The sequence below is a fragment of the Carassius auratus genome, unplaced genomic scaffold (assembly GCF_003368295.1).
Source record: "Carassius auratus strain Wakin unplaced genomic scaffold, ASM336829v1 scaf_tig00005608, whole genome shotgun sequence".
Taxonomy (NCBI): domain Eukaryota; kingdom Metazoa; phylum Chordata; class Actinopteri; order Cypriniformes; family Cyprinidae; genus Carassius; species Carassius auratus.
Genome location: NW_020523683.1, coordinates 182484 through 207880, shown reverse-complemented (window position 1 = coordinate 207880; position 25397 = coordinate 182484). Strand labels below are relative to the sequence as shown.

The 25397-nt window shown below is 37.4% G+C and overlaps 1 protein-coding gene across 1 annotated transcript in view; it reads left to right on the top strand.

Moving 5' to 3' along the window:
* The window catches only part of LOC113070993 (transcription factor 7-like 1-B), a 51629-nt gene extending 26232 nt beyond the window's left edge, over positions 1-25397 (top strand). Inside the window, exons 4-12 of the mRNA XM_026244351.1 lie at positions 7867-7950; positions 16315-16447; positions 16524-16626; positions 16757-16840; positions 18618-18758; positions 19032-19191; positions 19398-19505; positions 21148-21199; positions 24516-25397. Of these exons, the coding sequence (XP_026100136.1) occupies positions 7867-7950; positions 16315-16447; positions 16524-16626; positions 16757-16840; positions 18618-18758; positions 19032-19191; positions 19398-19505; positions 21148-21199; positions 24516-24964 (1314 nt within the window). The 3' untranslated portion in view covers positions 24965-25397. The remainder of the gene's footprint in view (positions 1-7866; positions 7951-16314; positions 16448-16523; positions 16627-16756; positions 16841-18617; positions 18759-19031; positions 19192-19397; positions 19506-21147; positions 21200-24515) is intronic.

Here is a 25397-nt window from a genome sequence, read left to right as displayed (position 1 = left end):
TAGCAGGTGTTTATAGGCTGCTGTCACTTTAAGAGTGACTGCCATTACTCTGATTTTAAAATGACTTTTTAATAATCAAACAGGATGTCTAATCAATTAAGTTACTAAAAGTTTAACAAATTAATCATTTATTAACATTTTAACATCAGCAGTGCCCTAAATAATGTTTTAATTGTTCTGGATTTAGTTTTATAATTTAACAGATTTAATATAAAAATGGTGGCAATCAAATTAAACTTTAATTAAACATTTTATAAAATTATTTTAAAAAAATGATCAAATCTGACAACTTTTTGCCATCTTTTTTTTTTTTTGGCAAACTAAGGGATTCTCAAAATATGTTTTACGGTTTAATTAAATAAAAAATTATAAAATATATATATTTTTTATTATGTTCAATTGTGCGATACTCCTGAAATACTATTTTCTATACTACTATATACTAATTTCTGTTAAATTATTTGACTGTAGTTTTATCAAATAAAATGGGGAGACTCATGAAGTGATGCTCACCACAGAGACACGCAGAACCTACAGACTTCATATTTCAATAGCAGTCTTTTTGCACTTTAATGTTCACAGCCACTAGTCCACATGGTGATTCGATTAGGGGTACCTGCTTTTGATTTATACATTATATTTATACATATACATGATATTTCAGAAATCACAGGGCCTTACATTATGTGCTTCAGACCCAGATAGTTCAATGTGAAAACAGGCCTGCGGAGGAAGGGAGAACAAGGTGGAATTAAATTTGAGTTTGAAAAATCAATCGAACGGAGAAAGAATACGGCCTTAGATGTTGTTATGGTGTGAAAAGCGCAAATAAATAGCCTCATTGAAATGTTTCGTCTAGCTGTGCTGTAAATAACTCCTGCAGCCAAAACAAACATACCTGCATGCGGAGCGGACTCGCTAATGTGGCAGTGTTTAACTATGGGAATGTGATCCCGTCAAGGCACTTCACTCAGGGATCTGGATCTATCAACATCCCAAGTTAGTCCGGTCATTTTAATCTTAACTGTAAACCTAGCGTGTCATGGAGTACTTATTTGACGCTTGCGTTTTCTCATCTTTGAATGTTGTACTCTTTTACCCAAATCACTATCAGTGCTCAAGATTAATCTCTGAAGTTTGGTTACATTCCAGACGATCTGACAAAGCATTGTGGGTAATGATCTCTCCGCAGCTGCTTCAGGTCCACCCAGTTTAACTGATAGTTAATCTCTCCCTCCAATTAGCATGATTGTATCTCGTTTGAGTAAGAATGGTTTGTATAATTATTTAATTACCCACAACGCACTTTCACAAAGGCGCCCGGTTGGAAGCAGGCGGGCTGTTCTCAGCTCTATTGTGTGCGTCTGAGCGCTGGTTGTGTGGTCAGGTCGGACTAACAGTAGGTGTAAATGACTAGTATTAAGCTGATGGCATGTTCTGACAATAGGCCGTCATGTGGGGCTGGACGGTGTTTTACCTGTGCTGGGCGGCTCATATTGAGAGATGTGGTTAACACTTTAACACACCGGCCACAGGGAGGCCCATTTGGGTGCATCAGGGGGTCCTAAATAAATAAAGGCCACACGCTGGGGGACTGGCATGATCTGCTGGTGCTGAGGACATGTGTGGAGTTCAGCTGCGGTATATAGCTGAATATATATATATATATATATATATATATATATATATATATATATATATATATATATATATATATATATATATTTATTTATTTAGGAATATAAACCGATATTGTGACAAAATGCAATTTAATAAAATGTTTTTTTCTATTTTAATATATTTTAAAAAGTAATTTATTTCTGTGATCAAAGCTGAATTTTCAGCATCGTTCCTCCAGTCTTCTGTCACATGATCTTCAGAAATCATTATATGCTGATTTGATGCTCATTAAAAAAACATTTCTTGCTGTTATCCGTGTTGAAAACTGTTTTAAAACAGGTCCCATCATCATCATCCAGGCTTTTAGACTAAACTTTTTAGCCTAAAAACTTGGTAAAGCGAGCAGCACAGATCTCCAGCGAGCGATTGAAAGCATGTCAGCCCCTCATTACCTCCACAGCGGAGCTGTAAGTTTGTCAGGCCGCTTCTATTTGGGTGCTGTTGGCAGGCGCAGCTCTCTCCCTCAGTAACAAATGTCCCTCACATCTGCCTCACAGCATCCCTGGCAGCTCTGCCTCGTCTCCTCCGAGCTCCTGGCCTCCCGTTCACATCTCTCTCCATGAAAGAAGGCGAACAATTGGACTCTGGCGCTGGCACCTAGCGGCCCCTGGAGCATATGCCATATTCTCTCTGTTCACCAAACCAAAGGGTCCGGTGCTTGGCTTTTCTCTGGAATATTCTCCACCACCTTTTGTCGCATCTGTGTTCTGCCTCTCATTAGGAGAGCGTTCGACTGATGTTCGCTCTGAGCGCTGGAGGCCGAGGCAGAGAGCTGGAAGACAATTAGAGAAGAGAGATGGATCAGATAGCTGGAGGATGACGGCCAATGAGAGGCCTAGTTTTGGAGTTGAGAGACACTATGTTAGGCAGAGGAAAGCGGGACCCTCTGTGGAGAGAAAGTTTCAGGCACAATATAGATTCTCTAATAAGACGGTGGAACATGTTCCAGCATCCGGATGCATCGAAATGTTTGATTCAGATTTAAAAATAAATGCAGTGTCAGCAAAAACAGTATGATAAAAGACACATATATGCAAAAATTAAATACATTTGTAGTAGTAATAATAACAGTACATTTAAATGCATTTCATTTATATAGCAGATTTTAAAACTCTATTTTGCTTTAGTGTAATATATAAAAACATTCTTCCACCTTGTAATAGTTTGTGTAGCATGAGTATAATCACTATAAACAATTAATATTAAGAGATTCTAAATATTAAATATAATTAGATATTAAATAATCGTATAATAATAATAAATCATTTCAACATTAGTGGATATATTGGATTTTATTTGTTTCTGATTTTGAAACTCAAGCTTGATTTACAGAGCAAAAAATACATGCATATTTTTTATGTAGATATATACATATATAGTATAATATAAATACAAATAAAAAAATAAACTAATTGTTTTAAACAATTCTTTGTCCTTGTAATATAGCTTGTGTAGCAGATATTAATTTACATTTTACATCTTTAAAAATACTACTAATAATAACAATTATTAATAAGAATATGAATATGTAGTATAAAATAAAAATAAATATAATCCTTATAAAATATTCTTCTACCTTATTAATAAATAAATTACATTTTTAATATATAGTTGATATAATTAATGCTATAAGTATGCTATTCAATTACATCTTCTATGATCAAACAGATTATTGTAACATTAGTAAATGCTTGATTGTGTAGCTGATTTTAAAATTAAAGCTTGCTATATATATATATATAGGCCTGTCGCGATAGTCGATAAATCAATTAATCGCGCATGTGTTAATGAGCATTAATGAGCTCGACAATATTTTCGGCCGCAATTTTTTTTTTTTTCATTTTTATTGAAATAATGTAGCATGTCATGATGTGATGTGGGGTTAGTCTGGGGTAGAAAACACCTTCTGCGATGTCACAGATGTCCCGGGAATAAAGAGACAACATCTCGCTAGAGTGGCCAGCTTTGGGAAGCGCCTTTTATTTGCTTGTGGATGTTTGCATTGCAAAGTGATATATACATAATCACTATAATCAGTTCTTCCACTATCTAATATAGTGTGTTTAAATGCACCTGGTTGCAGATTTTAAAGACCGAACTGTCCCTTTTGTTTAACATTTTAGTAGTAATAAATAAATTGCCTGGTGCACAGACTGTTGCATTTTGCTACGTAGTGTTGGTGCCATTTTTTCTCAAGTTTGTGTGAATATAAAACAATATAAACATGATCTGAAGCCGTTATCAATGCAGTGGTTGATACATGGAGGAGGTGCTCTCCTTTCCTCTTCTTTCTCTTCTGCCTCGCTCTCCATTTCATATCAGTTCTGTCTTGTTTTGAGCACAACTCAAGGGCACCTGCAACACATTAGCACAGCGCCTGAAGTCTACTGTAAAAGGTAATTGGCAAATTAAGTTTATGTGTGTGTTTCCACTTCTGTGTCACTGTAAACATTTACAACAGGATTGCAGCGCAGTTCTGCCCAAAGCACTTTTCCTCTTGTAACCACCCTGGTCTTTAGGAGCTGAATTCTGCTGACCAGCAAGAGAGGTGTTGTTTTTTTCACTGCTGACCCTCTGAGCCAACTTGAGGACAGTTTTAGTGGGCCAGGGCCTGACCGCAGCGGCACCAGTGCTTGGAGAGAGCCGGAGTGTTAAATGGACAGGATGCCAGCATGCAACAGTGTGTGAGGCTGAGGTGTTGAGAATGGCTGGAAGGCCAGAAAATGAGAACAGAAATCATTTTAGATGAATTAGGTGTTGAAGGTTCTCCTCATCACGTTCCTAGTGCTCTCTTAGTCACCAAAATCAACTCAAACCGTCCCGTGAGCCTTGCGGAGAGCAGAAACACTGATACGATCAGCTGTTAACTGCCACAGATGGCCTGCTATTACCCGTTTAAACTCCAAATTATACTAAAACTGACTGCGATGTCCTTGATAAATATCCCTGGTCTGTTGTGCGTGATTCATCAGTCTTTCAAAAGAAAGAAGTATTTGTTGTCACTCTCATAATCTTGAATCCAAATGTAATAACATCTCTGAACTACTTTTTGCCCTTATAATAATAACCAGTAATATCATATCCTCCTTCCACTTTTATAATCTAATGGACTAAATCAAGTCCTGCCTCACTTTATTTCCTGCTGAACATTATATTTCATTTGAAAATGTCACTATTATAGAAATCTTATCTTTTAATAATGACAATTTTAGATTAAAAAAAAATGGTAACATTACGCATTTTAAAATCACTAATATTGAAATCTTAAATACATTTAAAAAAAGACGTAATTGTACATAAAAATATGTATGTATTGTTATGCATTTTAAGCTGTCACTATTATGGAAATCTTACATTGTAAAAATTACCACATGACCAATTTTTTTAAAATGTTTATTTATAATTGTTAAAAGAAAAATCACTTATGGAAATCTTGCATTCAAAAAACAAAAACATTGCACATTTGAAATTGGAAATTTTACTTTAAAAAGAAGTTTTATTTTATTCATTATTACATATATATAAAAAAAGTGACTTTGAAAATCTTATTTTAAGAATAACCAAATTTTACGTAAAAATATGTATTTATGTAACACATTATACATTTGAAAATGCTATTATTATGGAAATATTATATATAAAAAAAAGCTAATAAAATATGTATTCATTTTTGTAAGACTCTTACTTTATGGAAATGTTTATTTAAATCTCAATTAAAAAAGTTAGCTCAAAAAAAGAAAACCTAAAATAAAATAAAAAAAGCTTACTTTTTATTTTTATTGAGGTCTCCATAAAAGTGACTAAAGCTTTCTTTCACTATCCCATGTGTTTTTAGGCTTGAAAATAAAGCATTTAATGTTGAATCAATGTAAAGTCTTGTTTAAAGCACTGGTAATAATAGAAGACAGATCTAGAGACCTTTACTGGAACTAGGCATCTTTACTGGAAGCCAGTGTCATGTTAACAGTGCTTTTTATGACTTTGCATGTAGATCAGTGTGTTTATATCTTGGCCTGGATTCCTGCAGTGGGATAAAACATGAGTAACTAAAGAGAGTAATAATGGCCGCCTTCTGTTTCTCTTTAGCACTTGTGTGGGCCTGGTATTCCTAGCCTAACATCAGCTTTCTGGAGAGATATATGTTGTGTGTGTGTGTGTGTGTGTGTGTGTGGCAAGGATAGTAGAGGCAGATGACTGATGTCAACCCTATGAATTTCCTCTCTTTTGGATGGGAACGAGGGGCCCTCTCTGCTCCCCCCCCCGAGTCACCCAGCTGTCAGGAAACAATACCCTTGGCCTGTTCAGACAAAACTCATTCCTGAAAGTGTTTTTTTTTTTTTTTTTTCTCTGTCCTCCCGCTCCCTCCCCTCTTCCTTTTGTGCTATAATGTCTTTTCCATTTTTAACCTTCGCCGTGTCAACTTCCTTCCTGTGAACGCTGTGTATGAAAGCAAAGTCGAAGTTGTAAAGGTTCAAAAGTGGACCGGACCCCACATTAATTCAGTCGATGCCTTGCTTTTTCCAGCTGGATTTCCAGTCATGAGCAGCATCAGCAAGCCTTAATATAAAGACCAATTAATTCCAGTTATCATATTTATCAAAGGAAAATAACATTTTCCAAACCTAATGACATAATGTGGTGTTGTGTGTTTATTTGTGCTTAAAATCAGAGCAGGTGGACTGGAGAGTTTGTCTTGACCAAGTCAGATGTTGATTGCACAAACAATGTGGATTATTAGCCAATAATCATGAAGAAGAAACACGATTAAATAGATTTTAAGAGAGGCCATCATCCAAGCAGTGTTCTTGACATCCAACTGTTCTTGACAAACTCTTGTATTTTGCATATAATCACATGCAATTTGATAAAACTGCATTTAGATGAAAGCATTGACAAGGTGTTGTCTCAATCAAAGCTGTTGTTCAAATACACAACTTTCAGATTTTTTTTTATAAAATGATGACTAAATTTGTATTTATTTGTCTTTTAATGCACACACACACACACACACACACACACACACACACACACACACACACACACACACATATATTTATATACATATACATATTTATATGAAGATTACTAACAATTTTTGAGCAAAAAGTAAATCAACAAGCCACGTTTTTCTTTTCTTTTCTTTTTTAATTCAGGTACATGTTTTAAGTAAAACAAGGTCAGTTTTGATTTCCTGTTGACTTTAATATGCTCTGCTCAAACACACATTAGTATGAGAATATTAGCTCAAACTAAATTAGTTTTAATGAATTTTAAATTCTTGCGTAGCCTTAAGAAATCCGTGCACATGGAAATCTGCTTTATCCGGCAGTTTCAAACTGATACATAAACCAGATGTCTGAACTGAACTCCACTGAGGCTTCAGCTATGACCATAAGACCAAATGGAGCAAAACAAGAAGACCTGAACACAACCTCTGCATTTATTAGAAAACTGCGTTGTGCGTTAGTGAGTATCAGTGCACCTGTTTAGCCCACGGTGGAGTGCATGTGGTCCAGGACACACGGAGAGAGCGGGACGGCGTTTGCTCTGTTCACCAGTTGAAGTGATACAGGGAGAGGTCAAAAGTGCAGGGCTGTTCACTAGAGCTTTATAGATGTGGCTGTGTTTTTACCACGGTCCAGTTTTCCCACCTCTCTCCATGGGATTTCCTCTCAGCTGTCCCCTACACACACACACACACACCATCGATAGTCGCTCACAGCTGGGCTCTGGGAGGAACACATTCTCTGACAAACACAGATTTCACACTCTCACTCTCTCTCCGTTACACACACACACACACACACACACACACGATACAGACACAGGTGTTTGCCAGTAGAATTGCTCTCTGTTGACTGCTCGATTTATTTATGAGCCCCTGAGAAGTAGATCTCATGCTGAAAGATTCTGTTAAGTCTCTTTTCAGTTCATCGTTTGTTTCACTCATTCATCCACAGTTAGTCATCAGCAAAACCTGTCTAGACACACAAACACTCCTCTGTTTTTTTTAAGGTGCTATTGTAAGTGTGTCTGGCAAAACGTGTTGGTTAACTTTGCCACCCACTGAGGTGAAATTTAGGCTTCTGTTTTGTGCCTGAATTTTTCCAGTGAAGTTTGAAAGAAAGATGTGAATTAAAATGTGCTGTTGGAGTCTCATCTGTGTTTTGTCGTTGTGTTTGACAGTATCTGCAGATGAAATGGCCCCTTCTGGATGTTCCAGGCACGGCAGCACTCAAAGACTCACGATCACCTACTCCAGGACACTTAGTGAGTATCTCATAAGCACACACACACACACACACACACACACACATAGTGGCTACAGTAAGTCAGAATTCAGCATGTCATCGCATCAGATTAAAAAATGTAAAACTAACAGGCATTTATTGTACAGAAAGATGGCACTAACGTAACGACTTTATATCTCAAGTTTTGCTCTTTTTGTTTCTGCAACAGAATAAAAAATAAAAAAGGTAATTGTGACTTTTTATCTCACAGTTCTGACTTCTCAGAACTGAGTTTGTCTCACAATTCTGACTTTTCTTAGAATTGTTGGTTAATATCTTGCAATTTTGCGTTTATATCTGTTAATTCTGTTTATCTCATAATTCTGACTTCTCAGAATTCTGCATTTATATCTCACAATCCTGTTTATATCTCAGAATTCTGCATTTATAGCTCATAATTCGAACTTTTCTCAGAATTCTGCGTTTATATCTCAATTCTGCGTTGCTCACAATTCTGACTTTTCTCAGAACTCTGCGTTTATATCTCATATTTCTGCCTATATCTCATAATTCTGCATCTTTATCTCATAATTCTGACTTTTCTCAGAACACAGCGTTTATATCTCATAATTCTGCGTATATCTCATAATTCTGCATCTATATCTCATAATTCTGACTTTTCTCAGAACACAGCGTTTATATCTCATAATTCTGCGTATATCTCATAATTCTGCATCTATATCTCATAATTCTGACTTTTCTCAGAACACAGCGTTTATATCTCATAATTCTGCCTATATCTCATAATTCTGCATCTGTATCTCATAATTCTGACTTTTCTCAGAATTCTGCTTTGTATCATATTTTTGATAATCTCTAAATTCTGCATTAAATCTCATTCTGACATTTCTCCGAATTTTGCTTTATATGTCACAATTCTGTTTGCATCATAATTCTGTGTTTATATCTCTCAATTCTGACTTTTCTTCTCAGGGTGTTGAGTTTATATCTCACAATTCGGTCAAAATTGAACAAGTTGGAATTGTGAAAAAGTCAGAATTACCTTCAAAAAAAAATTCCCATGGCAAAGACGAAAATTTAATTTTCTTTATATTCTAGCATTTTTATACATCAATTGATGGTCCGCTCAACCAAAATGTACATGTAATGTACAAGACATCAAACTGTTAATAAAACAGATTCTTGGATTATGTTTTACAAGAAAAATACTACTTCAGTCTTTCTACTTAATAATTTCATGTTTAATTCAATCTCTTACTTGCCATTTCTTAGATTTCACAGAAGATTAAAGTAAATTTTGCACCACATTTTTTGGGCACTTAAATGCATATTAATCAAGTATTTTGTTGCTGACTTGGCAGAGATAATTCACCCAAAAATGAAAATTCAAACAAGTGTTGTCATGTTTTGTGGTGCTCAGACAGGCAACATGGGTTTGAGTCCATCGTGCATAATTTCCTGATTCTGTTCACCCAACATTTTATGTTCTCTCTTTACAATCCCAGTCAAAGTTAAAGTGGAAAATTTGACATTTGACCTCCAAATTGTAATATCTGGATTAATGAACTGCACAATCTGCTGTTAGTATTCATCCTTTATTACGTTTCCAGTCCCACGTCCTCCCATAAACACACACACACTGGCTTTGTCAGATTGAGCCCATAAGGTCGCTATGCTAATGTCTTATTCTGTTCACTCCAGAACGTTCAATAATTCAGGAGACCGGTTTGCTTGGTATTCTGCTGCACCACATTCTTGGGCACATAAATGTAATCCATATTAATTGAGCATTTTCTACACAATAACTTTATTGAACAGATTAATTTATGCTTTTTTTTCATTTGTAAACACTGATCAACACACAAGCACAACAGATAAAGTAAATGGAATGTGCACATATTGGATGTGCTCTATGTGCATTGATCAGTGTATTTACATCTTAATCTTAAATCAAAATATCATTGCTCAAACTGAAACTTGCTCTTCATGTGATAAGCCACACTCAAATGTTTTCTTTATTGACGCACACAAAGGCTACCTAAGCTCGTACTGATTTGTGTGATTGATGTGAATGGCCATGCAAAGCATTTGTTGGTAATGTTGTTTGGTGTGCACCGAGAACAGTTTTTACGAAGCCTAGTATTTGCAACCTACAACGTGTTTGAGAACAAAAATGATTAATTTTCTACATGGTCACTTATAATCAAGCCATAGTGATTCTTGCTCAAACCAGAATGTGTGGTTCATCTGTGCCACTCCTCAGTGCACGGTGATGGCTGTAGGATAAGAGCGAGCTTCCCTGTTGGGCAGATCTGTGTGAATTCCAGTCAGGCTGGTTGGAGGTCAGGAGGTTTGTGTCCTCGGCAGACCTGTGTGGTTTGATTCACCTCTGGTGGTAGATGATGAGGGGTGATAAATTTAACCAGAGCGTTACATTCTTGCTGTGGTCGAGCTTGTAAATGTTTGTGTGTGTGTGCGCGAGAATGTGTCATAATGAAACATGCGAACACACACCATGAGGAACCTCAGATGGTGCGTCAGGCAGACTGACCCGTACTAAACGGGTTTAAATGCAGAGCAGGTGAAAGAGTGACTTTTCTTTACGCAGGTATGATCTTCAAACATTGGTAATGTCTAAAAGAGTGATTGATTAGTGATGTTTAATATCAAATTTATATAAAAAACATTATAAAATGGATAATCAACATTAAACTCTACTTTTCTATTCTTAAATTTGATGTAAATTGTAAGTTTATTGTAAAAAAAAATAAAAATATAAAAATTACCCTACAAAATAGATAATCCACACTGAATGTAAGAATAGTGTTGTTTAATGTAAAATTTATTGTAATAAAAATTGACAAACACCATATTATAATGTAAATTTTTGTCAATACATTTTACATTGTTAAATTGTATTATTGTTACAGTAAAATTTACATTAAACAAAAGTGCTGTTTAATGTACAATTTATTGTAAAAATGTAAACATAAAATGGATAATCCACAGTTCTGAGTTTAAGAATAGAAATGGTGGGATATAGTCAAATTAAAAATAGATTTTTCTTCATCGTTTTGTCTTTTTATTTTGTGAAAAGTTTTGCATAAGCGTTTGTGTGCTTTTTTTTTTTTTTTTTTTTTTTTTTTTTTTTTTTTTGCAAAATAATGTAAAATAAAGTCTTTTGAATCATTCCATTCGTGTCCATTCCGTCCAAATACATTTTGAGGGCACTCATGAAAATGTGAATCAGAGTCTCATGACATTGTAAACTATTAGATTTATCCTTTATCTGATAAGAAATATGATTAAGTTGAATGACTAATCATAGTAACTATTAAAGCTTAAACTAGTTATTCCCAGCCTTAAAAGAACAGTTTAGCTACTTAGCAGTTATTGGTGGTTTTAATGACTGATTTTATGCTCTTACTCAGTCTGAAATAATAAATAGTGACATAATAATACAGATGGATGACTGACAATGTCATCATTGAGTCTTTGGCAGCCAGAGGGCAAGTTTCGTTTCAGTCTCTTCTGCCCGGCTCAGACTTGCTTTGTCACAGTAACCCCTGAACTCTCTGTAACCTCTGAGCACTCCATAGGATTGTCCTTAAAAAACACAAGGAGCCTTGTTTCACCGCCCAGCCTGGCCATTAGGACTTTATTGTATTTACTTAATATGACGTTCTAAAATGCATGCTCTCACATTACAGTATCAGCAGAAAATGCAATGTGTAGATGGGTAATGGCAATCAGATTAGCTGTGCTTGAACAGCAAGTATTGAGGTTTTGATGAGAACGCAGTCTTCCTTCCTGTGGCATTCCTCCGCCCGGACGCCCCTCTCTGGCCCTTTTTACGGCTGACAGCTGGAGCGAAGGGATTTGCTTAACCTTGGAGTTGGCTGGAGGATTGTTTGAGAACAACATCTGATCTCGAATGTCAGACTCGATGAGGCGAATTTGCATCAGGGTGTGAAGAGGGTGACTGAAGGGTGAGCTCAGGTGTGTCTTTATTTAAGGCATTTTATTTATGGAGGAGAACGGCGCCGTGAATATGGCGTGCAGGGAGCGAAAACTATCACCAAACAAGAAGTGTCCACAGCATACCTGAAAAATATCACACGTGGAGCTCAGTTCTAATGTGTTGATCGCAGGTTGATCTCTTTTTATTACTGAAATTGTTAGCTTATTCAGCCAATAAGAAAAGCTTATTAAATTATTAAACTCAACTATATACATTTCGTCCAATAAATATCTACATAAGAATGTAACGCATTGTAACAACCGTGGAAGGCCAAACTGTGGATACTCATGTCAGCAAAAGGAAGAACAAAAAGACAGAAAGAAGATAATTGTAACATATTTTTTGTAATTGTGACTTTTTCCTTGTAATTACAGCTATTATTACTACCTAATATCTTTATTTCTCATCATTTCTACTTTATTTCTCACAGTTGCGTCAACTTCTTGGAATTGCAACCATTTCACATAATTGGAAACGCATCATACTTGGGACTTTTTATCAGAACTGCGACTTTTTCTCACAATTGCTACTTAACTCATTTCCAACTTTTTCTCAGAATTGAGAAATTTCTCGCGATTGCAATTTACAAGTACAACTACAGGAAACTGCAGTTATGAGAGATATTCACAGTTACACGAAAGACACAATTACAGAAAACCATTGCAATATAAACCCAAATGTTTTGTTTTTTCATAATTGTTACTAATGAGACGTATTCTGTTTTTAAACTCGCAGTTACCACAACATTATTTTGATCTGAGGAAGAAACGTGTTGTGCAATGTTTTGTGGTGCTCAGACAGGCAACATGGGTTTGAGTCCTTTGTGCATCATTTCCTGATTCTGTTCACCCAGCATTTTATGTTTTCTCTTTACAATCCCAGGCAATTAAATTGCACAATCTGCTGTTAGTATTCATCCTTTATTTCTTTCCAAGTCCCACGTCCTCCCGTAAACACACTCACACACTGGCTCCCTCAGATTGAGCCCATAAGGTTGCTATGCTAATGTGTTATTCTGTTCCCTCCAGAATGTTCAATAATTCAGAAGACAGGTTTGCTTGGTGGTATGCTGCACAACCTTTACTGTGTGTGTGTGTGTGTGTGTGTGTGTTTAAGAGAGAATACAATGGAGGCCTCAATGTTTTACTGTGTGTCAGCATGTGATAAGCTAGGTCAGTTGATTGAGTTAGCCTAGCGATGAGGCCTCAGATGGGAAAGCTTTGTGGCTTGAGGATTGGGATCCATATTGTACCCAACCAACCACCGATTGTGTGGGAGTTTTTCAGTACAACACAGTGGAGAATTGTTACTCTAGAAGTAAGGAACAGCCATAAATTTCCATGATCCTCTGTCTGTCTTTCTCACTCACTTCTCTCAAGCTTTTGAGATTTTTGTTGCATAAGGGACTGAAAACCCCAAAGTCCCAAGCACAAAAAGACATTGAGGTAGCCATGTCAGTAGCATTGATGTGTGTGTGTGTGTGTGTGTGTGTGTGAGATCTTTTGTGTTCAAATTGACCTGTTTTTGAATACTGAAGCCCTTAGGTAGGGACTATAATTGCTGCAGTGCTCTTCACTGCAGCCCACCAAAATAAGAGTTTGCTTTAACTTGAAGTAGTAAATATATTACTATTGTACTGTGGGATGTACCTCTGTGTATTATTATTATTATCATTATTATTAACACTATATTTAAGGAATAATCACACATTTTTCTTCCATGTTTGGGGAAAAGTATTTGTGGCAAAAAATACAACTGATTTCATAGGGTCCACTAGAGGATGGCTTTGATCAACAGGGTGTCATTCTGATGTGAATTTCTAGTTAATATTGTTTCAAATGAATGTTCGTTAAATCTTAGTAATTATACATGCATTCACATTGTGTGTATTTTATTTCTGTGTGTCGCTGCCGTAATACTAAAAATACTAAAAGTCTACCTAAGCTGTGTGTGTGTGTGTGTGTGTGTGTGTGTGTGTGTGTGTGTGTGTGTGTGTGTGTGTGTGTGTGTGTGTGTGTTGAATGCTGATGTCACTTTCTGCCCACTCTCACATCCGCTTCCTGCCTCAAATGACAAACAAGGCTGAGCTATCCCAGCATGCCATGCATTCTCCTTTTTTCCTTCTTTTTTTTCTGCCCTATTTTTTTCCCTTTCCTCCTCTTTTGAAAAGACTCCTCAGACTCAGAACCCCCCACTGGAAAGGAGAGCGCAGCGCACACACACAGGGCTCAGCAGGTTGTTTGGTTTGTTAGTTACTCTTGTACCCAGGGGCTGTTTGCCTAGTAATTTCTCTCAGATGTGAGGGATTGAGAATCATGTTTGGCTGAGCGATATCCTCCTACCCTCCACGGCCAACAGCAGGCCGCTCTCCTCTCCTCTGCTCCTCTCTTGGCCGGACTGTCACGGATCTCTGCCAGCTCCAGACCCACACCAGCACCGTTTAGCTTTCCTTTCTGCAGCTCTGATTTTTCACGTACTCTCACACTCGTGCTCTGTAGATAGTGAATACCAAAGTGCCCTCGACTTGGCAGTGTATGCTGGGAAATAGTTGACAGCTTGTTAGTGAATTTTAAAAGTTTTTGGGTCTTTCGGTGCCACAGATTGACCGTCCCCGCTGTAGTCTGCCCCCTGTTGACAGCATTTTTTTTCCAAGGATTTTTTTTTTCAAATAATTATCCATTTCAATATTGAGGTTCCTTAGTTTTTTTTAAGAAAACAAATGAAAAATAGCTTACTTGGTTATCGCTCCATATTAAAACGTGATGCAAGTATTGTAAAATCAAAATAAAAGAAAAAAACACATTGTGCTTTTTTAAAATAAAGAACCAACGCAGTTTTTCTACACGACACCAAACCATTGTACCATTTTGACCGTATTCAATGTTTATCTTTGCCATCACCGTGTCATGGAGGTTGTCAAATAAAGTTTGTGGAGTGACTAGTGAGATGGTTTATATTTTCTCTCCTCACCTTATAGTGCAGTTCTTCTCACGCCCAAACTCCAGAATCACATCGCTGTGGTTTCAGCAATGTTTTCAGGGTGATGAAATATTGATGCAGTCATTCCTCAGTCCTACAGATGTGCTGCCCGAACCACAACATCTCTCGCTCGCTTCTGCTAACAAACAGACAAATGTGAACTAGTTTGTGCAACTTCAGTCATTCATAGAGATTTGGGTTTCATTACACTAAATGAATGTCATAATGACGTGCACTACATGTGCATCGTGCACTACTGATGCGTAACGTACCGTGATTTTAGTGAAGGACATGTTGTGTACACAGGGCTTTGATCTGGCAATGGGTGTGAGGCTGAGCTCTCCCAGCATGCCTTGGTGCTCTGACATTTTGCTTTATGCTTGTCACTCGATATATAGATATATATCCTCATGTATATCCTCTCATACACAAGCAACCGTTGGACTTTTTTTTTTTACTCAAAAACCATTTTACGTCTGACACTCTTAATCTGCAAAACACATAAATGTAAATTCACTGCACAACTAATTAAGTTAAAACAATGGCAAGAGTCTTTGAGTATTTCTCAATTAAGACATGTTAAGTATCATTGCTTCAGATTCTCAATTATTCAAGACGAGTAAACAGTCGGTAGTAAAATAAAGAGCAAATAAACTCATTACAAGCTATAAAGCAAATAGCCCAAAAGCACAAAGAACAAAGATGCTAATTGAGTAAACCGTGCTTTATGGGCATCTAGCTTGAGTCATTAATTTATGACGCATACATATATATGTAAAAAAAGCAAAACTAATCAAATGTAAAGCAGAGTACAAGTGGGATTGTGGAGGTTAAAATCCCATTAATTTTCTCCGTAAGGGAATTGATGATGATGTATAATAATTGAAGTTATTAAAAACAAAGACACTGTGATCTATGAGGTTTGTTAGTCGACTGCATGTGCTTTTTTTTTTTTTTTTTTTACCATCAGCCCACATTATTAAATACTCTATTTTTAATTTTTAATAATTGCATTTAACAGCTAAATTTTTTGGTTGAAAAATTAAATTTCCAATGATTTAGCAAAGAAATGTCCACCAATCAGAGAACTCAATAGCACACACACACACAGATAGATATACATATATGTAGATAGACAGACTGCTGAAGAAGTGGACAGGCACTGTTGCACTCTATAGAATTAATGACTTAGTCTTGAATTATTGTATCGCTTGCTATAATTATTCCCATTTCAAGCTGTTCTCACTATCTGTTCTCACTCACTATCACTACATGTACGCAATTGTAATGCTTACACTATCAAACAAAACTCTTGAAAGGGTTCATTTTGATCCCTAGTCTTTATAAAGAGTCTGGGCCTGACTCTCTCGTTCTCTCTTTCAGTCTAATAAGGTCCCGGTGGTCCAGCATGCTCACATGCACCCCCTGACCCCCCTCATCACCTACAGCAGTGAACACTTTTCTCCAGGAACTCCTCCAGCCCACCTCTCGCCGGAGATCCTGGACCCAAAGACAGGTATTATACACTCTACTTGCTTTTAACTGGACTTTTTGTCTTTCGTCATGTGACTGACTGTGTTCCTCTGGTTCAGGTATTCCTCGGACTTCCCATCCCTCAGAGCTGTCCCCCTACTACCCCCTATCTCCTGGAGCCATGGGGCAGATCCCTCACCCATTAGGGTGGCTCGTCCCACAGTGAGTATCCCAAAGGTTCATAGATACGACCCACACAGCCTGATTCATACCGATTCGCTCTGATTCACCCTCTCTCTCTCTCTCTCTCTCTCTCTCTCTCTCTCTCTCTCTCTCTCTCTGTGCATCTCAGGCAGGGTCAACCCATGTATCCCATCACTGCCGGGGGTTTCCGTCACCCTTACCCAGCTCTTGCCATGAATGCGTCCATGTCCAGGTGAGTTGTCCGTGGCTTTCATTCTCCCATACTACATCAGGTTTGGCACTTCACTTTTACACACCACATTGACTCTCTTCACAGAGTTCATTGGTGTATTTCCGTTTAAATTGATCAGGATAGAATGCACAAAGGTTATTTAAAGGTTTAAAGTCTTGATGAAATGTAAGTAGTGACAGATCTTTTATAAGTGTAGTGAATTATCAAAAACAATGATTTTGATTTAGTTTTGTGCATCAGTTGTTGATTGGAATTGAGATTTTGGGAGTTTCATATAAAAACAGAGATCGAGAAAGTAAGCTGGCTGGCCTAAAAAGTCAGTTATATTGCAAAAAATAAGTGCAGCTGAATAGTTCACAGTTAGATTAATAACATTCGTTTAGAAAATAGATGGGTTGAGTTGTCAAAACCAAACAGGCCATCAGCATAGTAAGTACATTTGTGACCTCGGAGAACAAAACCAGTCTTAAATAGCTGGGGATTATTTGTAGCAGTAGCAAAAAATACATTGTATGCGTCAAATTTTTTGTTTTTCCTTTTATGCCAAAAATCATTAGGATATTAATTAAAGATCATGTTCCATGAAGATATTTTGTAAATGTTCTGCTGTAAATATATTAAAACTAAATTTTTGATTAGTAATATGCATTGATAAGAATTAATTTGGACAACTTCAAAGGTGATTTTCTCAGTATTTCGATTTTTTTGCACACTCAGGTACCAAATTTTCAAATAGTTGTATCTCGGCCAAATATTGTCTGATCCTAACAACCATACATCAATGGAAAGCTTATTTATTCAGCTTTCAGATGATTTATCATCAAATCTCAGTTTCGTAAAATGGACCCTTGTGAGTGCTCTTGTGGTCCATGTTCACATTTAATTCATTAATATTAGTACTTATTTGTGTAATTAAACTGTAGCAATGTCACCTTAAAACAAAGATACCGTTTACTTTTTGTTTCCTGGTTTGTTGAAAGCATCTGTGGTCTTTACAATTTTGTGAGAAATGCAGTATGTTAATTAAAAAACTACTAAATTGACTACTATAATCCATTTTTCTCTTAATTGTTCTTCTTTAACGTGTACTGTGGTATTTTACGGTACAGTTTCCTAACCATGAAAAGTTTGTTTGGAGTTTAATTCCCAATCGTACACGCTCAAGATGAAACGGATCTGAATCGACAGAGCAGCTCTTGATTTAGTGCTAGCACTGGATTAAAAAAAGGAACGCTCTGTACTGAGCTTCTCTTGTTTGAGACGTGAGGGATCCCTGAATTATTCATAGAGAGTTCATAGTGATCAATAGTCCGTCCTCCTCCAGTCCTTTACTACCGTTGTCAGTACAAGCGAGTTTCTGCATTGGCTTTTGTGTGATACAGGACTACACTTTGAGAATAGACCTATTTTAGTATGTTTGATTCAATCCCTCCTTCCATTTGGTCCTGAATTGAAAATAAATATATACTTCACAGTAAAGAGAGCCATGTGATATAACATTACTGAAATTTCACAAGCAAAAAAGATCCATTGTATATCGCCAATAGTGTTTTGGGTATTATTATGGGATGTTTGAGTTATTTTGAGGCGTTGAAGGTCAAGGTGTGTAAATGTAGCCGGAGTGATGGTTTAGTGGTTTGCACACATTGGGCCTTGGTGCTCATGTAGGAAATACAGGTCCAATATTAGCCAAATCCTGTAAGATTGGATGGTGAAGATGTGCTTTCCTTTATTCCAGAAGGCGGTAATGCTTAATCAACACTTGCTTTCTTTGCAGTTTGGTGTCCAGTCGCTTTTCTCCTCATATCGTTCCTCATCATCCTCACGGCCTTCATCAGACAGGCATCCCACACCCAGCCATCGTCTCCCCAGCTATTAAACAAGAGCCCAACGGAGAACTCAGCCCAGCGGCTAATACGTAAGCACACACATACAACACACTTCCCTCCTCTTTTTTATTTCCTTATAGTTTTTCGAAACTGACAAGTATCCTGTTTTGTTACTAGCGGCTAATAGCATTAGCTGCAAACTCTCCAAGTCAGTTTATCACTGTTTTGTCTACAAGCTCGCCACTATATACACACACTCCTCTATATCTGTTTTTCTCACTGTCACTCCTTCACACACACACACACACACACACACACATCCAGTATGAAGGCTGACCCACCTGTTGTGTTGGTGTTTGCAGAAAGTCTCCAGTCCCTACTAAAAAGGAGGAGGACAGGAAACCTCACATAAAGAAGCCCCTAAACGCCTTCATGCTCTATATGAAAGAGATGAGGGCCAAAGTGGTGGCCGAGTGCACGCTGAAAGAAAGTGCCGCCATCAACCAGATCCTCGGGCGCAGGGTGAGGGAACAGTTTAGTCTTCATTTGAGTGAACCAGTCACAGTGGTCCGAAAAAAATCTTACCTACTTGCCTATATTAACCATTCTTTAAATGATTCCTTATATCCTAACATATTCAAATTTGTATGTGCTTTTGTTATGTTCTGTATATTTGTATGTTGTCAATCTAGAAATTGATGAAGTGACTGTGGTGTGTGTGTTTGCAGTGGCATTCTCTATCACGAGAGGAACAGGCCAAATACTACGAGCTGGCCAGGAAAGAGAGGCAGCTGCACTCTCAACTCTACCCTGGCTGGTCCGCGCGAGATAACTATGTGAGTCAGACATTTACTCTCACTTTTGTACACTATTGAATGGCACTTTCCATCAGTACGGTTGGGTTTCACTTGCTGTTTTAGGAAAGAAATAGAGGAAGAAATCCCATGATTTTTTTGTTAGAATGTTATACATTATACATAGAGTTTTACATTACATTAGTTTTGTCCCGAACTACCTAGCCTCTACTGAATGATAGTGTATTTAGTGCATTTATAACTAGTGTTGTTTTGGTATCATTTAATATACTGTTGGAGATGTTTTTATTTTATTTTTTATATTTTCAATTTCATTTTCATTTTAAAGTAGGATTTAGGATTTATTAATTCAGTAATTGTTTCTGTTAGTACTTATGTTGCCATTTTTATTCATCTTATAAGGTATATAATTAGGTATAGCTAGTTTAGTACCAAATTAAATTGGAAATGTTTATTTTAGTTAATGTGTATTTTATTTCAAGTAACAGTTTATTTATGGTTTTATTTTTTAAATTGCCCCTATTATGGGTCATGAAAGGTTCATATTTTGGTTTTGGGAGTCCCCAACAACAGGTTGACATGGATGCAATATGCATTTATTTACCTTATTTAATGAGTGACTCTCAAATGATTCGATCAACGATTCATTTTTCCAAACTCCTCCTTTGCGTGACTAATCAGCCTGTTTCTTGCCTGTAATGTCTGATAAAGCAGTGTTTGTGAGCACAGTGTTGCTTTGTTTACAGCAGTTACGCTCCAAAAGCAACATCTAGTGGCAAACAGTTAATTCGCATTTTTCATTCAGACCAGCGCAACAAGAACAACAAGTGGACTGGAAATATGCTAATGTTTCATGTCGACTTCAACATGAAACAGCTCGGGATTCGTTTGAAAAACAACTCGTTTCAATGATTCAGATTCAGATCTTTGCAGGGTGTTTTCATTCACTTAGAGCTGTTACACATGCCTTATTTATGTGGTGAATTGTTGTGTAATAAGTGGTTTGCCTGCACCGTTTCCCTTAAATGTCCATTTAGTTTGAACTTGGCGCTTGCTCACAACTGCTGTGTTCACGGAAGCTTTGCATTCAAATATTTAAATTCAAATCAATATTTTGTGTCTAATTATTTACTTATGTTGCAAGTAGCCGTGTAATAAGCGGGATAATGTACATCCAGCTGGTTGTTATCTCAGAATGAACCCTGACAGGGTGATCAGGACCCCAACGCCAAGCCCCGTTACCCTGTTTTTATTGGCTGATAAATTGATACATTTTATAAATGGTATCATTAATTTGGATGTTTATTTAAGGTTTCTAACTAGAAAAAAAACACCGATCAGTGTTTCAAACTGTATTAAGGCTGGTATTTAGCAGAGTCACAAAACCAGAAAAGGTTTGACAGCCAGAGGTTGACGCATCTAAAAGTTAACTACCTCGATTCACTGATCATTTGTTAAAGTATTTTAGGCCTAATTTTGAATCCTATTCATGGAAAGTTCCAAATGTTCTTTATATTACATTACTGCACTTCTTTGATGCTTTTGTCCACTCAACTCTATTATTATTTTATTTATGTTTTGCTTCGTTCTGTATTTATCGCTCTAACTCTATTTCCATCTCTCTCATTCTCTGTCTCTCTCTCTCTGTATTTTTGCTCTCCAGGGCAGGCGGAAGAAGAGGAAGAGAGATAACAAGACAGACTCAACACCAGAGGGTGAGCGTGCACACACACACACACACACAATCGCACAGCCTTTTCTCTCTCGCCTTGTCCATTTCTAACCGCACTCTTTCCTCCTTGCTAACATGCAGCTTATGAGGTCCAGTGCTAGTACAGGCAGGTACAGTATGTCTGCAGGCTTAGGGGCCGTTCACACAGGATCTTTTATTGTTTAATTATTTGTCTATATATATACATGCAACAAATGGACGTCTTTGGCAGTTGCACCACGTCTTGCTATATTTTCATCATACTTCACCATTAGCAATGAGAGGCCATGTCAGTTAAGTGAATCGCTTTCCGTTTTAAAACAATGGACCGATCTGATGAATGTATGATTGAGAGATATAAGCACACCAAGTGTTTATTGTGAGAGGTGTATGTTAGTGTACCCTCTGTTTGATTCTGCTGCGCTCAGTTTAGCTATTTTTGAAGCACAAACGTGTCCTGTGTGAACGTCCTCTTAGACAGCCAGTGTCAGAACTGTAGAAGTCAGCCCACTCTTCATTGTGATCTCATCCTCGACTACGTCTACCATTTGAGTACAGTGACGTCAATAAATTAACACAACACCATTTCCATTTTGTGTTTGGTATTGTATGGGTGAATCTCATAAAAAATGTCTAGAAGAACATGTCTAGGTCATATTTCACCCCAAAATCTAATTCTATTTTGAATAAAGATAATGAAACATGACGATGTACTTATTTTCAGCTGATTCTTATTCATGTAATGCTGCATTAAATCTAAAGAGACCAGTCTTGTGTTTTTTGGCCAAAGCGTTCGAAAGGAAAAAAATATCTCCTGCACACTAGGTGGTGCTGTGCCAAAATTGTGCAGGTACACTTAGGTTATACTTATTATAACACACACCAAGTTTGGTTTGTATATGATAAAGCGGTGTGGAGATAGCCTCATGTCCATTTCAACAATATTACCCCTATAAGCTAATGTGAACATCAATCGCATGGTCTGTAAATTTGCAACAAACAAAATACTGTACAGTAGGGCTGCATGATTAATCAAATGCGATTAATTGCGATTGTCATGTGAATTTAGTGAGTAAAGCTGGTTATGTGATTAGCTGTGAATCTCCATCACCTGTTTTCAGGTGAAGCAGCATTTCCTACACAGGGCTGTAGTTCTCTTAAGCCCCTTTCACACTGCATGCCGGACCCAAAACCAAAAAAAATTGCCGGGTCACCTTCTGTGTGAAAGCAAACACGTCCTGGGATTGATCCCGGGTCGGGGACCTAATAACATTGCCGGGTTCAGTCCCAGAACGAGCGCTGTGCGAACAAAAGCCAGATCTAATGCCGTAAAGGGTGTGACGTAGTGATGACGCACGTTATTGTGTGACTCTTTTAGTGAGTGTCTTGAAGGTAGATCAACATTCACAATGAAAAAAATACGTGCAAACTAACGAAGCAGAGATCAGTTTGTTCCACACTTTCCGCGCTGAAGCTGAGATCGTTCGCTTGCTTCTGTGAAAGTTAACGTGTCCAGCGTTTTCGACTCGTACATTACACGTCACACCTTGATGTCACGCTTCATTACGGGACCTTTACGGGTTGTGTGTGAACGTACGCACATATTCTGGGTAATCACTGGCAGTGTGGAAGGGGCAAAATCTAGCGACCCAGGAACAATTGCCGGGACACATTACCCATGTATTTTCCGGAATCGCAATGTGAAAGTGGCTTTACAAGCTATGCAAAATCCCGTTCATATTTGCAGACAATATAATTGTAGGATTATGAAATCAAAGAAATTGTTCGCGATAATGACAGCTGTTTGCGTATCTTCTCAGTGAACTACGACTCTGTGTAGTAAATGCTGCTCCATCTGAGAACATGTGAAAATATCACATTTAATAACATGTTTTTACTCCAAATTCAATTAATAATTTCAGTCGAGTGTTTAACATAAATCCCTCTGTCAGATGATGTTGCTTCTTAAACAGAATAGTTAAGGCACTCAATATTTCATTGCATTCTAATCATTGATAAAGGCTATGTCGATTAGCATTTCATTTATAGATATACTTTATCATGATAAAAATTATAATAAGAACTCAGATAAAACATATATTGCCATAGTCGTGTTTATTAGTCACGTTGAATCAATGAAAAGCATTTAAATCTTCTGTTTATTCAGCTGCAGCGATAGGCATTTCCTGGATTTCTTCTTCGGGGCATATTTAGATTTCCAGCGCAAGAGCTTGGATGGTCTTTGTAAGATTTACAGTTCAGTTTTATAAAATGATAACTTCATACTAATTAAAGAACATAAAAATATATCTTAGTGTCTTAATTGTTTCGATTTTTATAATGCTTTAGCTTGTCAATCCGACGGATCACATTTACAAACATGGGTTGATTTTCACATTGGTCTGAACAAAAACAGCTTATTGAAAGTGCAGTTTCATTCTCTGCCAGCAGGAGGCGCTTAAAGAATGGCAGAAATACAGCGGTTTCCCCGGCAGTGGCTGGAAGCAGCGCAACAGCTGGATTTGAAAATGCAGTGCTCATATTTATTCAATCATATCATAGCCTTTTGAATTTTAATAGTCACATTGCAATTCTTGTCTTTTCGTCCCCAAATTTAAGACCTCTTGAAATCATAAATTAGACAAATTAGGAAACGTGGAAACCATAAGAACATAATTCAGTGCAAACATTTCTGTCTTGAAATTGGCAAAAAAAAGGTTCGTTGACTATGCATTTTACCTTTACCTAATTTAAGGCAAGTGCAACTCTGGCGTTACAGGTGTATCTTTCCTACTTCTTTGTGAGCAGAGCTGTAATATTAATTTAAATTAAAATCTTTCATTACAGCGTTTCCCAACATATGGGTATCCTTTGGAACTTGGCTGGAAACTATAGCAACCTCTCCTGGTTGGAGGTAGTATTAACATCATGAACTGAATGCTATATTTCCATGGCTTAGTTACAAAACTGATCATCTGAGTCTAATATGATCGAGTGGGCCGTGCTCAAAGACACTGCTCGGACCGCCAGTTGCACATCCCTGCCTTGATGTATAGAGATGCATTGCGGCAATGAGAATTTGGTGCGAAAATGAAAAGTAACTCAGGGCATTTAAAAATAATAAAAAGTGGCTCTAATAATAAGATTAAAAAAAAAAATTCTTGATTTGTGATTAATTTTAAAAAATTGCAGGTTTGTGCACGTGTATCCCTGTTTCTGCTAAGTTTGCTTTCATCTCTGCTGTTATTTAACAAATCTGTTAACTCTGAACGGTTGGAAATCCTCATCATTCATTTAGTGTGACTTCCGTCCTCTTTCAGATTTCTCGGCAGGGAATAAGAAGCCATGTGTGCAGTACTTCCCTCAGGAGAAGATGATTGACAGCCCGGCCTCCTCCCACGGCAGCATGCTGGACTCTCCAGCCACGCCCTCTGCGGCCCTGGCCTCGCCCGCCGCTCCCGCCCCCACTCACTCGGAGCAGGCCCAGCCGCTGTCACTCACCACCAAACCTGACCGCCACCATCACTTCCCTCTGCTCTCCAAACCCTCCTCATCCTCATGTACTTCATCCTCCTCCTCCTCCTCCCAGCCAACCAGCTCCTCAGGCAGTCGGTCAACCCCGCCTCTTCTGTCTCGGCCACTGCCCTTGGCTTCCCTTCACGCCTCTCTCTTGTCTCCGTCATCCCCGTTCCACCAGGCCGCTCTTCACTCCCATCATGCTTTGTTCCAGTCCCAGCCGCTCTCTTTAGTAACTAAATCAGCTGACTGACTCTTCAAAAGCAATTCTCTCTTAATGTCTTTTACATAATGCTGTATATTGCTTTTTACCTTTTGGAGAAATAGATGTCAGGTTAACTTTTTTGACAAGTGAAAAGGAAATAAATATTATTGGTCAATATTTGATCATCTGCTTTTCTGTGTCTGTATAAAACAATGTATTTTTTGTAATGTCTACTTTGGAACTGGTTTCTTATTTGATGCATTTATTCAGTAAACTTGTATAAAATAATACATGTATTAAAAACTACTTTTAAAAGACAAGAAGGAAAAAAACTTTAAGCTTGCCTGTAATTAATGGTAGTTTTGGAGTATAATTCATAGTACTGGCAATTTATTAGACCTCTTTGCAATGACCCCTCTACCCCAGTTTTGAAGTGTGTGTGTGAACTTGTTAAATAAAACTTGTAAATTGTTTCTAAAAA